The 22667-nt window shown below is 37.9% G+C and overlaps 2 protein-coding genes across 2 annotated transcripts; both read right to left on the reverse strand.

Annotated features, from left to right (window-relative positions):
* cnn3a (calponin 3, acidic a) lies at window positions 1-8453 on the reverse strand. The gene is made up of 7 exons (XM_053494792.1): window positions 8166-8453; window positions 2853-2974; window positions 2458-2524; window positions 2073-2210; window positions 1846-1962; window positions 1590-1736; window positions 1-1149 (listed from the first exon to the last, which is right to left on the reverse strand). The coding sequence occupies exons 1-7, from the start codon at window positions 8220-8222 to the stop codon at window positions 808-810; spliced, it is 990 nt and encodes a 329-aa protein (XP_053350767.1). The 5' UTR covers window positions 8223-8453; the 3' UTR covers window positions 1-807.
* Window positions 8454-10187: 1734 nt separating this feature from the next.
* Window positions 10188-20612, reverse strand: alg14 (ALG14 UDP-N-acetylglucosaminyltransferase subunit). Its single transcript, XM_053493648.1, has 4 exons — window positions 20063-20612; window positions 19070-19221; window positions 18070-18192; window positions 10188-11174 (listed from the first exon to the last, which is right to left on the reverse strand). The coding sequence occupies exons 1-4, from the start codon at window positions 20211-20213 to the stop codon at window positions 10944-10946; spliced, it is 657 nt and encodes a 218-aa protein (XP_053349623.1). The 5' UTR covers window positions 20214-20612; the 3' UTR covers window positions 10188-10943.
* Between the last annotated feature and the right edge of the window lie 2055 nt (window positions 20613-22667).

Below are 22667 nucleotides of genomic sequence, written 5' to 3' on the forward strand. Positions count from 1 at the left end.
TTTGTTTATAACATACAATTTATTCATAAAAAGAACCGTATGACAGAAGAACAGTTTAAATGAGAAAATGACAATAAATACAGTGGGAATGGAATGTAGAAGACATTTTTTCAAGATTATGGCACAAATAAAACTATTTGATAAAAGCAGGAAACTAAAAAGAACTGTTTTCCAGTCTTAATGAAACAATTCTCATAAAAACACTAAAGCCTCATCATTTTAGAGATGTGAAAAAACTACAACTTCCAGTGACATGAAAAGACAAATGGAATAGTTTAGGCTATAGGCTTTTTCTCTTTATACATTTTTTGCTAATTATTTGACACAACTTAAGATCATCCACAGTCCTTATATGTTGCAATAAAGCAGAGACTGATTGGTGAAACTTACTTACTTGCTAATTCAGACTGACTCACTCTGAGATGCATGAAAAGACAATGAACAAAGAAATGACAGAGTATAAAAAGTGGATTTCTATTTAGCTAATTCTGCATAGTGAAAATGTGGAATATTTTCTTCACAGTTCTCCATTCTTCATAAAAAAAAGTTAAAAGTAATGTTCTGAACCTTAACATAGCAGGTGTTATGTATTGTATGGTTTATATTTAAATATGACCATAGTAAAACATGGCCAGCTTAAAAACAGGTCACCTAGAGTAGGGGCAGGGATCCCAATAACACTCCTTTCCTTTCACAAACTTTCTCTTATCCCTTAATACAAAACAAAGACTAATGATGATAGCAAAAGACTTGCTCTGTTGAGAATATATTGCATTAATACTGTTTTGATTAATTATGCATCTCTACCTAGTAGTCGATACCCTGGTCATTGTAGTGGCCACTGTATTCATCATGGTAATTGCCCTGGTATTCCTCCTCTTGGTATTCTGCCTGATAGTCACTGTCACTGATCTCTGAGCCATTTGTGCCTGTGCCTTGGCTGCCGTTGGCATGGATGATGGGTTCTGTGGCCGCAGCACAGTATTTTGGGTCGTAGACCTGCCTGCCCAGCCCGTACACACTCATGCCCTTCTGAGATGCCACCTTGTTGGTGCCCATCTGCAGAGAGATAGTAGAGTTGTCCAGAGGTTGCACAGCGGTCTTCTGATCAAAAATGTCTCTTCTTGTTCCCGGGGCAGACATGCCAGCCTAGAGAGAAGATATGACATTTAAAGGGAAAATTTAAACATTTAAAAACAGACAAATAATAAAAGTATCACCGAATCTGTGAGGCTTTTTTTCTAAGGAAAAATGAAGAAATTTCAATTCAAGTTTGCCATTCGTGATCATATTATACTTTAGGTGAAGGCAGTACAATTAATCACATTAAATCAAATTAAATTGAAATTTAAATCACAGTATTAACCTGTAGAATTATTTAAGTTTTTAAGTTCTATTAATCTAACTGGCTTCCTTCCTTCCATCCTATCATTAATTTTTTATAATGTAGATTCATTGAGATTTTTTTATTTCATTCATGCACAGCACAGTGTTATTGTGAAAAAAACTAAACAAAAACAACAGTAGCAGCAATGTTTTGCTCCTTAAACACATTTAATGCAACTGTGTCACTTGTTCAGTGCATGTACCTGGCTAGCTCCTTTGTTAGTTCCCATCTGCAGGCTGATTGTAGTTTGATCATAAGGCTTGTCTGTTTGGGTCTTTGGGTCATAAAGATGTCTCCGTGTGCCATAAGCAGTCATGCCAGCCTGGCTTGCGCACTTGTTAGTCCCCATCTAAAAAAACATCACCTTGTAATTATTTTGCCCACTACTATTATATGTAGCAAAATATCAAAGCTGTGATCGATCAGATGTTATAAGTAGCTGAAGATGCATGTCTTACCTGAAGTCCAATAACACACTGGCCAGCCTTCATCTTCTCATCATCAAAACGCCTTTCCTGCTTATCTGCATATTTCACTCCAATGTCAACCTTTGTATCAAGACCTTTAGTTTTTGCCTGGAAAAAGATAAAATCATATACGATTGCATGTTAGACAAGTTACAACACAAGCTGATTCATAAGAAATAAGCCTGATTCATTGTATATGACAAGGGAGCAGAACATACCATGCTGGCAAGAGCAAGCAGTGTGGTCTGGACTTGAGTCATGTTCCCATTTTCAAAGAGGTCATTGGCTTCAAAGATGTCATTGGGCTTCAAGCCGTAGTTTAGAATGGCTTTGATGAAATTCCCAAGGTTCTCCAGCTATAGAAAACATGAAGTATAGGTAACAAGGAGAGCCGTTTTACACTAATCCCATTAAGACACAATAACAGATCATGGGTTTCACTATTGCCATAGCACACAGTCACCATGCAGATATGTGTTGTGTAAGACCACTAGAGGGTTATTTCTTTGGAGGAATATCTCTGCTATCCAGGACACTAAATGAAAATGTTTTCACAACAAAGGGTTTCACTTGGATGGTGACCAGCAGCAGCAGAAACTCTACCTTGTGCCAGTTCAGCTGTGAGTGGTTGATTTTCTTTATGGAACCTGGCTGTAGCTTGTTTATTAACCTAAAACAAACAAGGACAAAGATTATCTTAGTAAAATGATTTTTTTATACTTCAAATAAAAAATAGAAAGAAGAATAAACGGTAGAAAGAGGATATATGGGAGTCTACAGAGAAGAAATTTGATTTGAGGATGAAGGGCAGTTTATTCGATTTGATGTTGTGAGTCAGCGCTCCCAGTGTTACACAGTGATGGCAGATCACACATGCTGACAGGAAGATTACCATCTCACTATCTCAAACCCCTGAAGGATATGACTTATTATGCAGAGAGATCTGATCTCAAACACACACACACACACTTTTATCATTCTGAAGTATGTAAACTTACTCGCACAGAATGACACCATCTTTCAGGCCCTTTTGAAAGTTGTCTCCAATGGGCATGCCAGTCACTTCTTCAATCCAAAAACGAAGCTCTTCTTCTTTCTGCAGATCATATTTCTGTGCAATCTAAATAATAAAAAATAAAAAAATTAAAACAGGAAAAGCAAATGCATGTTAGATTGAAAATGGCTTTTCTGTGGACTACCTCACATGCTCCGAAGTATGAGTGGTACTGTATTCTATAATCACAACATATTTTGAAGCTCCAGAGGGGATTTATCAAGGAAGAGTGTGCAAGCCTGTCAAATCGCAACCACTAATCAGGACCAGATGTAGCAGTTATTCCGGATTGCAGATGCCTTTAAGAAACATCTTTAAAGTTATACTAAATGAATTTTTTAGGCTCATAATTTTTTAAATTCCTGCCATAAGAAAAAGAAATCTTGTATCGCTTGTTTTTGTTTCTGAGACACATGGTTAACCAGTTGGACACTTTTGGCTCACTGGCTTTTTTTTTTTTTTACACTCAATAAATGGCAAGAGAGGAAGGCCTGGTATGCCAACAGTAAAGTTAACAATTCTAGATGCAAGCCAACGCATCATCACAAGCATATGATGAAAGGTGAAATCTGTGGCATCATTAAATCACTCCATTACTGTTAACACATACTGAATCTCACTTAACGTATTGATAGAGTTGTCACAAAAACAAACCCCATGACATGGTCTTTATCTGGTGGTCTGTAATACACTGGTAAACGATGCAACATTGCAGACTGAGCCAGATTTTATAAAGCAAACCACATCACTCCTTACGGGCAAAACATGATAAACAGTAGAATTCATTTCGGATCCGCACAGTATTCAGCACACCTTCTGCTGTCACCAGTCAACCTTACTACATACAGACAAAACAAGGAAGTGTGTGTTCCTAGGCACCACATATGCCCAATTTAAAACAGAATGCAAAATTTTAATGGATTCACTGTGAAAGGACTTGGATATATTAAATATTTCTATTACTGAATGGTTTAAAAGTGCCACACAGTCTCAAAAATATTAAGCTCTTAAACAGGCAAAAAAGAGCCCTATGAGAGAAACACCTAACTTTCACTTGCCTTGGTTTAGTTTCCATTGCTTCCCTAAAATATAACTTATTCATGGCAGTGTAGATACAGTATTATTAGCTTATTGCCATTATTATTTATGCTCGGCTGAAATCGTGCCAGGGCACGGAGGTTAAGACAGTAAAACAAAGTAAAGGCAAAACAAGTATCCAAAAGAAACATGCTTGAATGTGCCTAAACTGTGTGGGTAACTGTATCCATGCTCAGGACTTTGCAATGGTAATTTCTCCTCTCTTCAGTCGAGCGTGAGGTTCAGTTTTGGCTGTAGTGTGGTGAACTACTGGTCTCTTTTGAAAGCCTCTCAGCTGGAATGTGAGAGCAGCCACTAGGAAGAATGCACTAAAGGCAACGGTCACTCCCTGAGAACAGGCAACAAGGCCTTACTCGTGTAATGACAAAATGGCTAACTTTATAAAGTCTCACAGCTATCATGGCATCATTAGCATACTCAAAAGATTAAGAAAAAAAGTTCAACTGATTTATGTACAAGTATAGGGGGGGGAAAACATAAAACTGATAACCTGAGATTCTACTTTCCCATTTAATAGTCGTCCATATGGAACTCGGGCAACATAGGGAAACATTTGAGCTTCTCTTTTAAGACATTTTGGCCCTGCCTTTCTATTTACACTTCTAAGAACTTCTGAATGACGAGGCAAAACAGACCGAATGTACAGCAGACAGACAGCATTCGTTTCAGTCAGTATTATGGATTCTTCAAATAGGTCTGGCAAAATCAAAAATTCACAAGCTACAGCCATTAGATCTTTTTCACTGAAAGTTAAATGAATTTAACCCAAATACTATACAAGCAGTAAAGTAGACTTTATAAAAAGGTAATGTAGGAGCAAATGCAAGGAGGTAAAAGTGGTTGAACTATCAAGCCTTTAGTAAATTAATGTATAAAAGCACCATAAAAAGCTATTTAGTTAATTTTGTCAAAGGCCCAAAAAAACTTCATTTTAAATCTTTTGCTAAGGATGTGAAATACAAAAACAGGACAACAATGGCCTCAGGAAATGGACTTTCCTGTCTTACCCAAAATGGCAACAGAGGGTTAACAGCTGCTGCTTTTTTACACAGCCTGAACTAATCCAGGGAAAATTTTTCCTGGTCAGCATACTGCAGGGAATGCAGCAAGTTGTCAGACCGCACAGTCTCTCTATCCACATGAGCAGTCATTGGTTACATTAAGCCTCTCTCTGGAATGTAGCATTGTGGGGAAACGGCCCCAGAGACACAAACTTAACCTGGATTTGGTTACACCAAAAACCACTCCCAGGTTTTTCTTCAACTCAATCAACCCCACTCAATTCCATCTTGATCTTCATTGCTTACATGATGATGAACACACCGATATTCAGCTCCTCCAAGGCATTTCTGCAGTGAACTCAGAAGAAACACAGGGGTCGGTCTAAAAAAGTGAGCAGATCTGGTATTCTATATGAATATTCCAAAATGAGACAGTCTTTCAGCGCACCTCCAAACTTGTATAGTAATTTATAAGTATTTGTATCTAAACAAGGATGAAACAACCCCACTTATTTATACTATAACACTATAGTACTATCAAAGCTCCAAATTAAGACCTGATACCCCATACTAACCTAAAACTACCCTCATCTAATAAGTTATGAGCAACATTAGAAGAATGATAATATCATACTTAGTATTCAGGCCCTGTGGTTACACACAAGACATGCCACTCATATTTACAGAATAATATGACAGATGACTAGACTGTAAAATCTGATCTGACTTGCCCCCAGTATCAACTAAATACCGATACTCAGTACTATTATGGGAACAACATTACATCTCCAAGAACTGATTGCATGGCCAGATGGACTAAAAGACTAAAATTCCACTTTTTTGCTCTAAAACATCCCAGACAATGGCCACACATTGCTTTAAATCGCATTCCATTGATATGTCTGACTTAAACCGTTTATTATGGTAAATGGTGACTGATTAAACAAAGTATTAACATCTCCATTCCTTAAACTGCTACATGCTGGCTGTGTAAACCGATGACTGGCCTATGATGTATAGGCAAAAATCCTGTAAATATTGGGTAACCAGGGATGGATGATAAGTAAATGAAAAATTAAGTTTTAAGTATATTTATCTTAGCTCATCTATAGAATTATGAATTTAAAGTGACAATTACTAAACTGTACTAGACGTGAATAAATAAGAGATTAGATGAATGAAAGGAAGGAAGAAAGAAAGAAAGAAAGAAAGAAAGAAAGAAAGACTCTGATACTAAATGACCATCTGGTTGATTTATAAAGAGCCAACAAACAAGAACATGCTCGGTTTTCAAGAATGCAAGCTGTTAAACAGGGGAAACAGGACCAGCAAGTATCTGACCCATAGCAAACAGCCTGAAACAGAATTATATCCCTTTTGGCTACTGAAACCTTGTTACCCACCTGACTTTTCCTAATTGTAGAAGATCCACAATCTAATATAGTGATACACAACACTGTGTAACAGTTAGTCCACACTTTCTTCATATCCTCTTGACTTGTGCAGTTGGTGAATGTTAAAGATAAGAAAAGCACCAAATAAAGAACTGATTATAGTTATACTATAACTGTAGCATACAGTTCGGAAAATATTATGCAAATAAATACCTAATTATTGGGTTGTCTTCTGAATTTTCCCTTGCCTTGAAAGAAATACCAACTGGTGGAATAACTGTTATAATGGTGCTGGAAACAAAGTGTACTGAACAAAGACAATAAATTTCTGTTTGTTATTAATATTCTGTTTGTAAAAGCTTTGCAGCAGAAATGGGACAATATGGTTCAGACAGACCCTGGAAGGCTTATGTATCCATACAGAAACTTTCCAGATTATACACACTCTGGCTAACTGTTATTTAAGCTTTGCACTTATCCAGGTTCATACTGAGTTTATTCAACATTAAATCCAATTTTTTGTTGTTAAAAACATCCTTCCACAAAGAGTGAAAAAATACTTCTACTTCTACTACTAATAATAACAACAACAACGCTAGAAGCCTGGTGCATTCTAGTACATTCCAGAAATGTATAGATGACCTGTTCTTCAACATTATTATTTCCTCCATTAATCTACCAGAACAGTGACTTCTCAGGAAATGTTCACAATCTTTAGAAAGACTCACAAAGCTAGTGGAAGAATGTATTTAAAGTCCTCTATAGAATATAATGGTATATATATAGAACCTACAACCCATTTGCTCCCCAAAGCCCTTTGGTAAATGGTGACGTCATCCACAAAAGAATTTGGGAGGCATTTCCGCTGTCTCATTCAACATCCTGCCTGCTTAAACACTTGGCAATTTTCCCGCGGTGTTACTGCTCACCTGTTTGGTGTGAAATCACAGATCCTATGCACACTTCATTAAGTCTAAAACTCTAACAGAATTCATATCCTGGTCACAAAAGTGTAAACACGTAAAATTCGCCACATGATGAAACCTACGCGCTGAAGAAAGTGAATAATGAGTAATGAATGGGAGCTGGAGGTGTGACATGTCCAGTGATTATGGAGGGTGAGGAGGGACAGACTCCGCCCACTCAGGCGGACAATAGGATACAATGGACTTGGCTTTACGTCTCCTTTCATTCATCCGCATGGAAAAATCGCACACATTTTAACGGATAAACCTGCAAGTAAAGGCGCTTAGAAATGCACGTACACTCCTAGATACACTGTAAGTGCTTTCAAAATCAACCACATGTTCTGAGAACAGCTAAACTAGCGGCTCAGTGAGTCCTGTAGCGTTATTAAGTCAGCAAGAACCTGTTTATATAACGAGCTGGATGTTTCTAGAAAACTCCATGATCAACGATTTTAACTTTAGTAGCTTGGAATTACTTTTACAGCTGTAAAAGCTGATAATAGAAAAATGAGACTTAAAATAAAAGAGATCAAAGGTAGGCTGCTTGGATTAGATAGTGCATCATCGATTGTGTTACTTTTTGATACTTTTCACAAAAAAACAAGAATATGATTATTAGTTTAGCTTTATATGGTCCACTATGGTGTTAAAAAAGAAAACTCTCTTATAGCAGACTGATGCTCAGCTTCAGGTCCACTGCACCAACACAATCATCACCCTACAGTTATTTCTTCTTTTTCTGATCAGCATCTTTTTGTTTCTCTTTCTATGAGAAGAAAAGTCGATTTAGGCCTACCTTGCTTTTAACTTCTGCAGATAATCCGTAGGCTGGTCCCTTGTTGAACTGAGCCATGTTTTCCTGCTTAAAAATGTCTTTGTGTCACAGAAATCTGGAGGAAAAAACAAAACAAAAAGTACAAGCTCGTGTGTTTTACTTGATTTCAGGTCAAAGTCGATGTAATTCAGAGCTCCGCTGCCGCAAAAAGCCAAAGTCATAAACTCCGCCTGAGTTCAGTCTCTTTTCGGGACGACAGCGGTGTTACTGAGCTCACTCGGAAAATTTTCGCTCCGGTAGCTCGGGAGTTGTTGTTTCTTTTGGGAGGAAAAATGTCGCAAGACGACTGACGGATTTCATTCAGCCAATCACAGGTGAGCAATTTAAATACGTAACCACGCCCACCCATCACAGCTGTGCTGCTGGCAGCATTTACTGACTACTGAGGGGCCAGATTTATTATACACACGTTATTAATACTTGTGTTACATAAAAGGTTTCTCGTGAAGAAGCTCAAACAGGACACTTAGTTTCTTTTTCATCTAATGTAATTGTTGTAGACCTGTATATGATATTCATTCATCTTCTGTTCTGTGTATCCTGTACAGGGTCATGGGGGCCTGGAGCGTATCCCAAGAAACTTTATGCACAAGACGGAGTACACTTTGGACAAGGTGCCAATTTATTGCAGGGCACACACACACACACACACACAACAATTTGGGAACGTCAATAACCCCAATCTGCATGTTTTGGACTTTGGGAGGAAACTAAGATACCTGGAGGTAACACATCAAGCACACAGACAACATGCAAACTCCATGCGCAGCAAGGCTCACTGTGCCGTGTGTAATTTTTTAATGTTTTATCATTCCAAATAAAATCATTAAATTAATTATACTACAAAATCTGTTTGTATATGTATAACATATTGATTTAATGTTGACCACTAAAACTATTTACTTTTCTTTAAAAAAATAAAGAAAGAAAGAATAGCATTTTTCCACGTTTATCATATTAAGTGTCATCATTGGGTATGGGGGCGGGTAGTTCTAGGACCGCTGAACAAATATCAATCAATTCACATACAATATTTTATTAATAATCACATTATGAAACTAACAAAAGGCTGTGAACATGTTAGGAAGGCAAAGAAACAACAAGCAGACTAGAGCAGTAAACTATTAGCTATTAGACTATTTTTTAAACCTTGCTATTTATACAAAGATAAAAAAAATAAACCAGAAATTAATCAGAAATGTAACAACCGCACACCCACAATGGAAAAACCCAATGTGAAAACATGATAGACAAATGCAAAGAAACAAATTAAAGTCTTAAGTGAAAATAAGGGGAAAAACAAATTTGATTAAAAAGTACATGACTGCTTTTGATTCACATCAATTTTAGACATACATTATATCAAAAGTAATTTTTTTTTCAAAATAAACACTAGTGAACAGCTTTATCATAGAAATATGCTACTTTCCTAAACCGCCATAAATTAATGCAGATGTTGAAACATTAACCCAAATTCCCCAAGTAATTCTGTTTTACCAGTACACAAAATAAAAGTCTTAGGTGATAATACTCACAAAATAATGCATAGAGTTAAAGGACATGAGGAGACCCACTGCATAGAATTATCCCATAGAATCCCCCACAATCTAGCAAAGCTGGATCACTGTTGTAGTCATTGGAGCTCTTCCACATCACTATCAGCCTACTCATCCTGCTGTGATTGACTTAATCACTGCGGTTATCTGCCAGTAATCACAGCCGCCCTGCTGTAGAGCAAGTAAACGAGACGGCACTCAAGGAACATCACTTTCGTGCATCGTACAAAAGTTACCTTCAACGTTTTCTTAAATGTGTGGAGAACTTTTCATATCTGCTATCAGATGATCTGACAGCAGTGTTAAAAACTATGTTGGCTTACTGTACGTAACTAATTATAAGGTGTGTATGTCTAATCTCTGAAAAGCCACACAATACAGTCATTCAGTATTCTATTGGTGCTCTCAAAACAGCAAGAACACACTATTCATATACACTTCACATTTATTTGACAGACTCTGGCTCTTATCCAGATTGAACTGGATTCAGAACAGAAAATTCACAATACAGTACTAGTGTTGAGCCAAAACTAGAAACAGTGTTGTTTTTTTTAATGGAAACTGCACCAATTATTCATGCCACTTCCTTTGGCCCATGGCAAAGTCTATGGCATTGGTAGCAGTAAGGATAGGAAACTTTACAATATCAAAGTACAAAAGCACAGAAAATCACTAAAGCACTCAGAAGGAGTTCAGCTATAAAAAAAAGACTAAAAAGGTCAAGTATGCGGTAGAACCTTTAACAGAACAACATTAAATGTCGCTGTTTTCATATGTAGACACTGACATGGTGCGGTGTTTGGTTTGGCTGGAAGGATTGTGTTTTTCATGACAGCACTTTTCAGCAGCCAGTCTTCTGTACATCAAGTCTGGCCTCGGGTTCATTTATTTAAAAAAAGGAAAAAAGCAAAAGAAAAAAAAAGGTTGAATACAGTGCCTCTAAGTAGCAGGATTTTTAGCTACACCTAAGCAACCACAAGGGCATAAGGACACCCACTGCATAAATCATAGCACATGTCATTCCTTACAGCTTGCCGTAACCTAAAACACTAGATTCCAGTAACAGTGTCAGTAATTAACCAGACAAGTAATATGGAAAGCATCACATACAGTATGGAAAGTTCTTAAATATGACCCAATGGAGGTCACTGTACAATAAAGTTCTGTCAAGTCACATTTCCATTTATACTATTCTCCCAATGTAGATTGATTTGGGATATTTGGCTTGCAGAGGCTTCCACTGCACAAAGAAGTAGTCAGCAAAACGGTAAAGGATCTTTCCAGACAGGGAGAGGCTCTCCACACGGCAAATACTCTCCACATACACAAGCAAGACCCTCTTGAGCCCCAGGATCCCCAAGAGCAATCCAGCTGCACACAGAGGTATGCATGTCCCAGGTCCATTACACAGCACCTGAAAAACACACATACGCACATTTATACATGCATATAAGCACAAAGTACCAGTAAAAAGTTTAGACTTTTTATCTCTGCTGCAGATAAGAAGTGCATTTAAATTTAACAACCTTAAAAATCATCTTTACAAAGCATAACATAGCAGACATCTCAAAATCATCTTTTAGGCAGATTGCATATCTTGGATGCCTTAGGCATTGTTTAACAGTGAAGAAAGAGAAAAATCAAGTAAGACAATGGAGTTAGAAGGTGTGTCCAAACTTTTGACTGGTAGTGTATATACCTGTATTCAAACAGAAAAACCTTGGATTTGATTTGCAAGCATCTACAATTAAATAAAAACTTTTAAACTGGTCAATTCATGGGTATGTAGGTGAAACCCTAAAGTCGAAATATGAGAGATGTTAGACTGGAGAAAAGGAGTAGCACAGGAAAGCGGTCAGACTGCAGTGGAAAGAAGCCATGGGATCTGGAGAATCCATCAACACACGGAATAGAAAGCTATGAGCTGGGTACACATTAGGTAAGGAATCATCCAGCCTGAATGCAACTAGCAACATAAAACCAGAAATCAGTAAGGATTCAAGTAAACAAATACATTTGATTGTGCATCATATGAAGGACAGAGGTATTTGCACTTCATGTTTTGTCTACCTTTGGAAATAGTCACCCAACAGTGAGAAGCTGACTTCAGCTCTAAATATTCTTTGGCTTGTGTGCTGACCATTTGCTGCGGGTACCAGACACGTTATAATAAGTCTCTTGCCAACAAAATGCTTATGGACATAGTGTACACCCCTTCAATGCATAACGAATGACAGGCCACGAATTTAAGAAAAAAAAGGAGTAGAAAAAGTAAATATATCATTTTTATGAAAGAGTACATTTTCTCCACAGGCAGCTTCAACTGGATTTTTCTGCAGTTTTCCGATAAAGTGTTGCCAAAAAAAAATCCTTGGCACTTACAGTACAGATATAAACACAAATAAAGAATAAAGAGTTAGAAGTACAACACACTAACACCTCTGTGCTAGCCCCACGTTTTACATGACATCGTCCTGGAAAATATGTGCCACTTGCTGCATTAGATAACTACCGAAGTGGATGAGGCTGGTGCATGTCTACAGCACCAGGGAGGACAAGAGGAGATGGGGGGGGGGCTTTCTGCTGCACAACATATTCAGAAACCAAAGCTAAAAATCCCTCAGAAATGTTCTACACCATGTCTCATCCAGTAGACAGACAGCCAGACAGAAAAGCACACAGAATAATCCAGCCAACCTTTTTCTCGTATTAGAAGTATACAATCTCATACAAACCAGACTTTCCCGCTCTTACACAAGTATTCAGAGCAATTGTAGTTGTCAGATTTCTGAAGAAGTGCATTTAGGCTGAACCTAAATTTAAGGTGAATTGTTTTCTACTTATGAATGCTAAGACATGTCGGTACACACCCGTCCTTGCATATACACTTCATCTGACTTCAGCATCAGTATCAATGACTCAGTACAAGCCATAGCTTATAACAACAAGCTAGGAGTTCTCCCACAGATAACAAGGCTCATGATGTGTCTGACAACACTCTGATGAAGTCAAGAGCTGTGAGACACTACATTGCATAGTGAATGACACCAGGTGAAAGTGTGAATCAGTATTCTCACCTGCCCTCTCAGTCTGAAGGGGATATGAGTCAGCACACACCCTGTTACACGGCAGCTGTGACATCCATAAAAATGTCAATGCTATCAGTACACAGGGTGAGGAATAGGAATACCCAGACAGCTACTAGACCGACATCTCATGCATATCAGACAGAAGCAGAAAAGATCATAATAATCATATAGCAGTAAGACTTGACATACAGGTGGGTGACCACAAAAAAAAAAAAAATGTAGGAACCATTCAGCAGGTGCAAATCTTCACATAGTCATCAAAACATCTATTAAGTGACTACCTTTTGGAAACTGCTCCCTCCATCCAGAATCTATATGAAGGCACAGCGAGACTGTTTTGGCAGCTTAAGGTGATCAATCACTTTATTATTAAGAGATTATATGTTGATTTTTCCCTTTGTCACCATTCTGTGTATGGAGTGTTCAAATCACAATGTCAAACAGTCTGCTCTCTTTCAAAGCCACAGCCAAGTATACACCTCTATATACTGTACTATATTTTACACAAACACTCTTTCTTCTGTACTGTTATGTTATTTCCGAAATGTACCGTGCGTCATTTCAGTTCACTTTATATGTACAATTTGCGGCAAACAAGAATGACTGTTTACAAAATCTTCTACAAGCATGTAAAATTTTTTTTTAATTTTAAAACGCAAATCTTCGTATTTAAGCACCATTTTTAAAAATCTGAAAAGGGAATCCTTCAGTCATTCCAAGCATCACAGGGAAGGAATGGAAGAAAATATCAAATTCCACATTGGAATCTTCTTTAAAACAATCAACATGCAACTTCATTCCATTCTCCAGCAATTTCCTAATAAGGTTAAAATAAAACATATGGTGCAGAGGCACAGGGCTGGATGGTTTAAAAAAAAAAAAAAAAAAAAAAGGACCCCTGAAAAGAGGAGCTCAGCAGAAAGCAGCCGTACTAGAACGCCACAAAGCTGGACCACTCACCATGCAGCTCTCCAGCCACTGTCATTTGTTTTTGGAAAACATATGAACTGGATAAACCCCCTAGTCTTTCTAAAGCCCAGATTTTCCACACAAGGATAAGTTGTCCTTCTCGAAAAGAACAGATGGAATGTAGAAAATTTATTTTTCCTGCTTACTGCATGTGAGAGACTTCATCCTGTCAGACACCAGTGAAAATATGCAAGGATTCTCTTGCAACTTACTTCTGATGGAATCAGAAGCTAGAAACTTAAGTTAAGCCTTTATTTGTCACATATACATTACAGCACAGTGAAATACTTATTTTGCATTTCCCAGCGTAACTGGGGTCAGTCATGATACAGCGCCCCTGGAGTAGATAGAGGGCCTTGCTCAAGGACCCAACAATAGCAACCTGTTGGAGCTGGGTCTCAAACCACCAATCTTCAGATCAGTAACTACATGCCCTCTGAGCCCTCATTAACACCACTGGCCTAATACAACAAAATGACTACATTTACACCATCTGTAGTGATAAGATGGTGACAAATGAGTGACAAGAGTTTTGTGGATTTTCACAGCCCTGAATTTTGAATACTTGTAATCCAAAGTTAAGGCCCATGTGCCAAATGTGGTCAGCTGCCATGGTTTATTCATCCTGTATAAGCTTGCATATAATAATAATAATAATAATAATTTATTAAGACGGACCGTATTACCTACTATTCAATGTCTTGCACTAGAATTCACACCAGGCTTAAATCATTGAAAGTGCCACTGCATATTGTGCACGTGTTCACATCTCGCAGCGCTGGAACAATGATTAAAATTATTTGGGTTATGGCCTTCAATATAATGTAATAATTGTCTCCAAATCCCAAAATGTGTATCCCAGTGTGGGAATCAACAAATACATAAAAGTATGTGAACACATGTCCATCACACATAAGTGGACACAACCATTACACATACGTGGGTCTTCTAAAAGCAGTCACCATAAAGTTAAAAGCTCAAAACTGTACAGGATGTCTTTGTATGCAATTTTCCATCAATTTCCTTTCACTAAGAGACCCAAACCTGTTTCAGCATATAGGAATAAGTTTAAAATAACGATGTTAGATCATGACTTTCACCAAAGTGAAAACTGGCCGAATTTGATCCTGAAAACTGAGCATCCTGCCTTAAAGTAAACTGAGCAATTTACAATATAGATTCCCATGACACATTGTTATTGGCTTCATGAACAACTGTTAAATAAAGATTTTTCTCAATGGCTCTAAACTTAGAATGAACCAGCCTCCACTGGCTTCAGACAGACTGCTTTACATTTTGTCTGTTCAGACGCCGTCAGACTCTTGGATTGTGCTGACACATCTGGAGGTGGTGGGCTGTGCTGAGGGGGAGCTGTGATTCATACATGTCCTTTTATGGGAAAAGGAGCTTTAAGACCACCCCCTAATCTCTCCCCGCCTACCTGGACTGACCCCCTAGTTCCCTGTGATTCCTCCCGAGAATGCAGCCCCCATGGCCGCCTCCCGCTCACACAAATGCTCAAGTTTGGTAAAAACAAACAAGGGAGGAGATTTAAGTCATGCTAAGGAATGCGTGCACATAGTACCAACCTGTGCGTCAGACGTCACCAGCCCTAAATTACAGCACTTTAACCAATGACTCGCAGCAGTAAAGGGGGACAGAAGCCCAAAATATGAAGATAATTGGACATGAATTAAATGCTATAACATTCTTGAAATTGAAAGATCAAGTATTGGAACGGCAACTCTCTCTCTCTCTCATAATATATATATATACACTGTAAACCGAGTATATATTTACACACACACACACACACACACACAGTGTGTATACAGGGAGAGCAACGAAGCCCTGGCTATCTTCATTGCTCTCCCACCAATCCTGAATGCAATTCACAGAGAGTAAAAGTGGAAAAAGATGATTAGGAATAAACAAGCGCCTCTAATTACAGATTAGAGAAACCATAGAGCTGCTTCCTTTAACATGTCAGACTCCTTATTTCCCATGCTGAGGTCTACCTCTCCCTCCTCTCTCTCCCTCTATCTCTCTCATTTCTATCTCTTTCTATCCAGCTTAATTATGGCCTATTCTGTCCCAGGCAGTACAGAAACCCAATGCTGTAACGCTCCTCCTTTCTCTTCTCTGTCTGTTTCACAGCTGGAGCTAAGGAGCCAGTCAGGCCCTGCCACAGTCTGAGAGCAAGACTCATGCTCCAGATTGCAGAAAGAGGAGAAAACGAGGCATGTGTCAGTTCTACTCCCCCGCCTCCATTCTCCTCAGTCTGTTTATCTTCCTGTTTCTGTACACTTTTCTTTACACTTTTGACTCACTTGGAGAGAGGCTGAGGATTGCCAGATGTTTTGGTTCTCTGTACTAAAGATATTTCTTGATATGATGGCCTTATCAGAAGCCAGCAGGCACAATTAACTGAGTAAAAGTTTACAGAGCTCGCAAATGGAAAGCCCAAGCTCGAAATAGCATGAACAAAGAATGCCATCTGACGTTAACAAGTAGCCCTGAAACCACTGGAAAATTTTAACTAGCCTTTCTTACGAGGCTTCAAAGTCCACTATGATTGAAGCAAACCAGAACAATCTGTCTGTGGAATTGCACCTTTTCTAAATGTTATGCTCTGTGAGCAAAAAAAAAACAACAAAAACAGACATGCTGTAAAATGTGGAAGATTTGAGACATATTTCATTTTCTTTAATTAAAGACTGCATCACCTTTTTTTGTGGACAGTAAAACGAAACCCAACAAGACTGCAGTTACAGAAGACTTTTTCTTTTAAAAATATGCAGAACCATTTCCTCAATCATTCTCAGGTCACAAACTTCACAAAGTTTACTGATTAACTTCATTATATAATGCAGGCTTGAAGTGATTTATACTGTACTCACGATTGCAGCTTCTTATTCTTTAACTCCGAGGCTAGGTTATTAATAAGGGTGTCATTTCTGGCATATTTTAAACAATGTCACGAAGCACAGTGGGAACAACTGACATACACACAAAGTAGAAAAGAATTCTGTCATCTAGTGGTAAAAACACTTAAAAGATGTTCCTTAAATTGTTGGTTCATGCTGAGAAATACTGTAAATGTAGAATGCCACCAGTACAGTTATACAAGCACCTTCCTAGAACTCAAACACTGCAAGGCCAACCACAGCATTAGTTTCCTAGGGTTTCAGTTTATCATTAACAAAGATGCATGCTCTTGCTAACTAACTTATATAAAATCTATTTATGTATAATTATAAAAAAAAAGAAAAAAAAGAAAAAAAAAAAAAGACACAATACGGTCATAAATATGCGAACATCGGGCAATCACACCGACATTCAGGTTTTCAGCAAACTGTTACTACGAATTTGGATTCACATTTTCAGGGTTGGAGTGGCCTGTATGGAGCCCTTACCTCAACCCTACTGTACACCTTTAAGATGCACTGCAATCACCAACCAGTGGATGATCTCACTAATGTTCATGCGGTTGAATAGAGGAATAACCAGTAACCATGCTCCAAAATGAACAGCCTTCGCAGAAGAATGGAGGACACTATAACAGTAAAGGAAGCTAAATTTGGAACGCGATGTCCAAAGTAGGACACGATTGTGATGATTTGATTTCAACAAACCTTTGGCCAGGTCGTTTATGATGTGGCATCTTTTTCTACTTAAACCTGTTGACAATCACCTAACCATGCATAACATGGGGGCCATTACTTGATGACACTGGCTGTGCATTTTGGCCACTACTTCTGTTTATAAAATATTAATCCCTGTGAGAAAAAGGCACTTTGTGAGTTTAGCTTGCTGAGTATGTGTACACAACTATGTAGAAGTGTGCATAATGAGGAGCTTTCTTTTTATTTATTCTTGCCTAGGGTATCACAACCTGCACTGAAGAAAGCTAGAACTTTGGATTAAAAAGTCTGTTAACGCAAGCTTAATTTCTGCAATATATAACTTAACAAAAATATTTTTTATAAGTAGCACAAGCATACTGACTTCACCCTAAACTACTTCTCCTCATCAGCAAAATACAGAAAGCTCAGACACAACCCTCATCCTCTTTCTTCCTCAAAAGAAAGCTAAAGCTACTCAAAGGAATTAAGCATAAATATGTGAAGAATTTTTCTATTGTGGCAGTAAAATCAAAGCCTCAAGCAGCAATTAGCCAAGCTGACGAAAGAAATGCAGTAAAAAAGTACTGAAGCTGTGGGATCTCTTGGTAATGCGGGGGACACTTACCACATCAGGTCTGAGTCTGAAGACCAGAGGGAGGGAGTACAGCTGAGCGTACAGAGTACTGAGCACAGAGGAGCTCCATGACTGACAAACTTCTCGACTGCGTGGGATCCGGTGAATGGTGAACTGAGTTAGGGGGAAAAAAGGAGAAGTCACAAGATACACGTAAAACAAAATAATAAATCAACTCTTCAATACAATTCAATTTTATTTGTCTAGCGCTTTTAACAATTGTCATTGTCGCAAAGCAGCTTTACACAATCAAGAGAATTATTTAAGTTTGTATGGAATGTAAATATGTATGAATCAGAATAGTCAGATAGTCCCTGATGAGAAAGCTGAGAGCTTAACTATAATAGACAGGTCTATTATTATGGACTGATACTTATCCAAATCTTTGAGCAAAGTAACCATGCATTAAGAACAGTTTTGTGTTATGATCCAAACTAGAAGCATTACAGAAAAGAAGGATGATTCCATCTGCTGGTCATTCGGAGATGTGCAGGCTCTAGGAGTACTTCCCAAAATTACCTGCTTGAACCCTTGATCCAGAAATCAAGTCAAGGTTTGCCATCATTACATATAAGCGCATTTTTAAAATAAAATCAGACAAATCAATAGGAAAGGTGATGGGGGTGTCTAAAACAAGGAGGTGTTGCAAAAGATTTTTTTTTTCCTGTGTTGTGATTATATCCGCTTGTTGCACCAAAATTCAAACACTCCTAAAATCGGCAATAATTATTTTTATTTTCACTGTATCAATTATCTTTCTTAAATAAACAGTAAATAAAATAATGTTTTGGAAACATCTGAGAGTTCAGTTGCGTTGGTTTTTTTGAACCATCTTTAAGCTAAAACCTCAACATAAGTGTTTTGTACAGTGTTGTGAAGGGTCTTTAGGGTAGTAGAGCTCCACCCTCTGGACAATAAAGGAGGAGTTAAAAAGTGAGAAAGAGAGGTAAGGTAGAAAAAACCTGGGAAGATCAATAAACACCCACGTTACCTGTGCTTGAGTGTCGCTTTTCTCTTTTGATGCCTCAAATGTGCGAATCTTCTCTTCACTCATCTTATCAGTGTCTGCTATCACATAATGGCGTGGGGTGTAAGACTGAGACAAACTCCCCATCAGACGAATGATCTCTGTCGTATGTCCACCTGTGAATGATGCACATACGCCCATCAGCCAAAACATTATGACCACCTGCATAATATTGAGTAGGTCTCAACCTTTTGCCACCATAGCAGTGATGCACTGTGTGTTCTAAAACCTGTCCCATCATAACCAGTATTAACCTTTTCATCAATCTGATCTGATACACTAGCGCAATTGGATCGGACTACACAGGCCAGCCTTTGGTCCCCATGGGCATCAGTAAGCCTTGGCCACCCAGGACCCTGTCGCTAGTGCACTGGTTTTCTTTTCTTAGATCACCAGGAACATCCCACAAGAGCTGCAGTTTTGGAGCTGCTCTGACCCAGTCCCCTATCCATTACAATTTGGCCATTGTTAAAGTCCCTCAAATCCTTATGTTTGCCCATTTTTCTTTTTCCTCCAATACATCAACTTCAGGAAAACCCACTTCCACCTGTACCTGTATCGAGTTATTAGAGTTGTAGTTACTGTGGGAGGGGCCAAATTGTAATGGCTAGATGACTGGATCAGAGCAAGTCCAAAACTGCAGCTCTTGTGGGATGTTCTTGGGTTGCAGTGGTCAGGACTTAGGAAGGTCATTCACATGGGGAGCGAAGACTGGCCTGTGTAGTCTTATCCAATATAAGCACTACTGTAAATCAGATGATGAAAAAGTTAATGCTGGTTGTGACAGAAAGATGTCAGAAGACATGAGTTATTAACTGTTTTGGTGGCACTCAGGACCTGCTCAGTATCAGGCAGGTGGTCATAACGTGTCTGATCAGTGTATATATAGATGGATTTTAAATGATTTCCAGCATTAGTGTTGTATAATTCAGATTACAATTAAGTTGTACATCTTACCTGAGCCGGCTACAATAAGAACACACACAGAGCCCTTTGTAGCAGGTTTACACTCTGCTCCAGATCTCAACACAGTGATTAAACGCAACATAAAAAGCATTACAACCATAAAAACACCGCACAAAAGTCCACAGCAAGCCGAAACAAACATGACCTTGTGTGGAAGAACTGTCTGGACATGCAGAAGTACACGTACAGGAAAGACAGGCTTTGAACTTTTGTACAGCTCAGTCTAAGGTCGAATCTCTAACCGGCTTCCTATAAACGCTGTAGTGCACTACGTAGGGTGCAGGATCTATAATTACTGGCTTTTAGGGAGTAGGGCTTAGGGGCGGGTTTGAGATTAAGCCACAACATTACGATTCTAAAGCAACAAAACACTCCGAGTAAACTGTCTCCAGGCTAACAGATCTCTAGTTAAAGATATACGTCAATATTTTAAGTCAAATATTAGACTATGTTAATGTAAAGAAATAAAACAATAAGAAATGTTTGACAGACAGATCAGATACCTCTCTGCTCTAACCTAGCAGCTACTTACTCCGCCATGTCAGTGTGTCATAGTTACAGCTACGGATCGCAGGATGGTCCATGTCCGTTGCAGGAAACAAAATAGTTTTAGGACATAGAGACATCTACTGGTGTGTTTTTGCAATTGACGTTTTAATAACACATGATTCCAAACATAGAAATATCACCGTTCTAAATAATGTTTTTTTTTGTTTAAAAAAAAAAAAACAAAAAAACAGCAAGTGTTTTGTCCAAAGGCTAAATTGTTGAGTATGATACATGGCTTTTGGATTTGGATCTTCAAACATAATTGAGTTTAAGAGAAACACAGACTAACTGGCCTGAAACAAATATTCCATGTTTATTTTCCCAGCCCTGTCCAGAAATTGTTATATATTTCCCCCCAGTTTGGTTATATGGCTTGATTTGAGCACAGCGGGTCACTGAGGTACTCTGGGACATTTCAGTCAGCAAGCTATGTGGAACTTCCTGTGTATATATAATGAAGTAAACAATAGTGTTTAACATGTACTGGTCCACTGTTGAAATTAGTTTTTGTACCTTACGGATGTATTGTGTTTGCTTTAGACATCCTGTTTTATATGAACACCATTTCTTTCATGTTTTTCGTCTCCACATGTGTTTGGCCGATGGCAAACATATAATTATTGTTAAACATTTATTGCCACTTCTGCTTTTTATGACTTACCGACACTCCTCAATTCCAAACCGGAGCCCTGTATATGATTATCACTGCCATTATTATTACACCTACAGTACATGATACCTACTAAATCTATACAATCTGCATAATTTAAAACATATGTGTGTCTTTTATTTCTTTCCTCTAGACATGTATATTATAAGACAACTGCATATACAAGAGGGACAAATTAAAGGGAAACTTACATAAACAAGCCCCCACAAACAGCTCACAGTCATGTGCATCATTCTTCCAAAGGTTGTCCCCTCAATTTGTGTTTTTATGATAGTGTTGGAGAGCAGTGTTTAACACGTCACTCCCAAATCTGCTACAGATGTTCATCTTGTTTGAGTTCTAGACATGTATGATTTACATTACCTTTCTATTTATTCAAACATTCAGTGAGCCCTGAGAGAAATAAGATCTAGGCAGAAATAATTCATGATACAGGGAACAACATAGTTTAACACAGACTTTGTTTTTTCTTTGATTTGTCACCTATCTGTATGTACTTTGCGAACTCTATCTTTCTCATCATATATCACACTTCTCATAGCATAAGTTCCAAAGGACACAGTAAGATAAGTGTTTTAACTTTTAATCAATGTTTAAATCAATGTATTAACTGGATTGCTATTTTATAATTTATGCTGTTATTATGTACCAGACCAGTAAGTATGTCATTTGGATACTTTATTACACAATTTCTTCATTGTATTTAAGCCTTATCAGGACATCAGAGACAGATTTCTGGCACTGTTGTCCAACAAACTTTACAGGGTCAAGTGTGGGGCATGAGACCTCTCGGTTATTCCAGACACAAGACTATTCACAGGATTACCAGAAGGAGGCAGACGTCTTGTGGAGGACAAGAACAAAGGTCAGAGATAAAGGGAAAAAAAGGTTTACTTAAGTATAAAAAAATGTCTAAATTCTTAGTACTTTCCTATGGAACTTAGTATTCTTGGCATTTCTTTCCTGAATGCAATCTCATAAATAGTTTGCATGCCTTATTGATTAGATTTGTCTGCCTTTGATGGTTCACATTTATGTCTGCACATAAAAAAAAGTCCAGTTTTGGAACTAAAAAAGGCATATTTGTAAAACCATTATTAAAGTAATGACAATCTGAATTTTCATAAATGATGACATTCATGTACATGCCACAAAACAAATAAATACATGAATTCTGATGTAATTAATTTTATTACAGTTTTATCTATTTCTACATAATAGATATGGACATATAAAATGGTTCAAATATAATTTACCAGGTTTTATGAACTGATCTCATTGTAACAAATTTAAACAAGTGTGGGTCACATGATAGTGTTTTATTTTCATTCCAAATAAATAAATTAATAAAAAATTATAAATGCATAAACCTAACCA

Source organism: Clarias gariepinus, chromosome 4 (assembly GCF_024256425.1).
Source record: "Clarias gariepinus isolate MV-2021 ecotype Netherlands chromosome 4, CGAR_prim_01v2, whole genome shotgun sequence".
NCBI lineage: Eukaryota > Metazoa > Chordata > Actinopteri > Siluriformes > Clariidae > Clarias > Clarias gariepinus.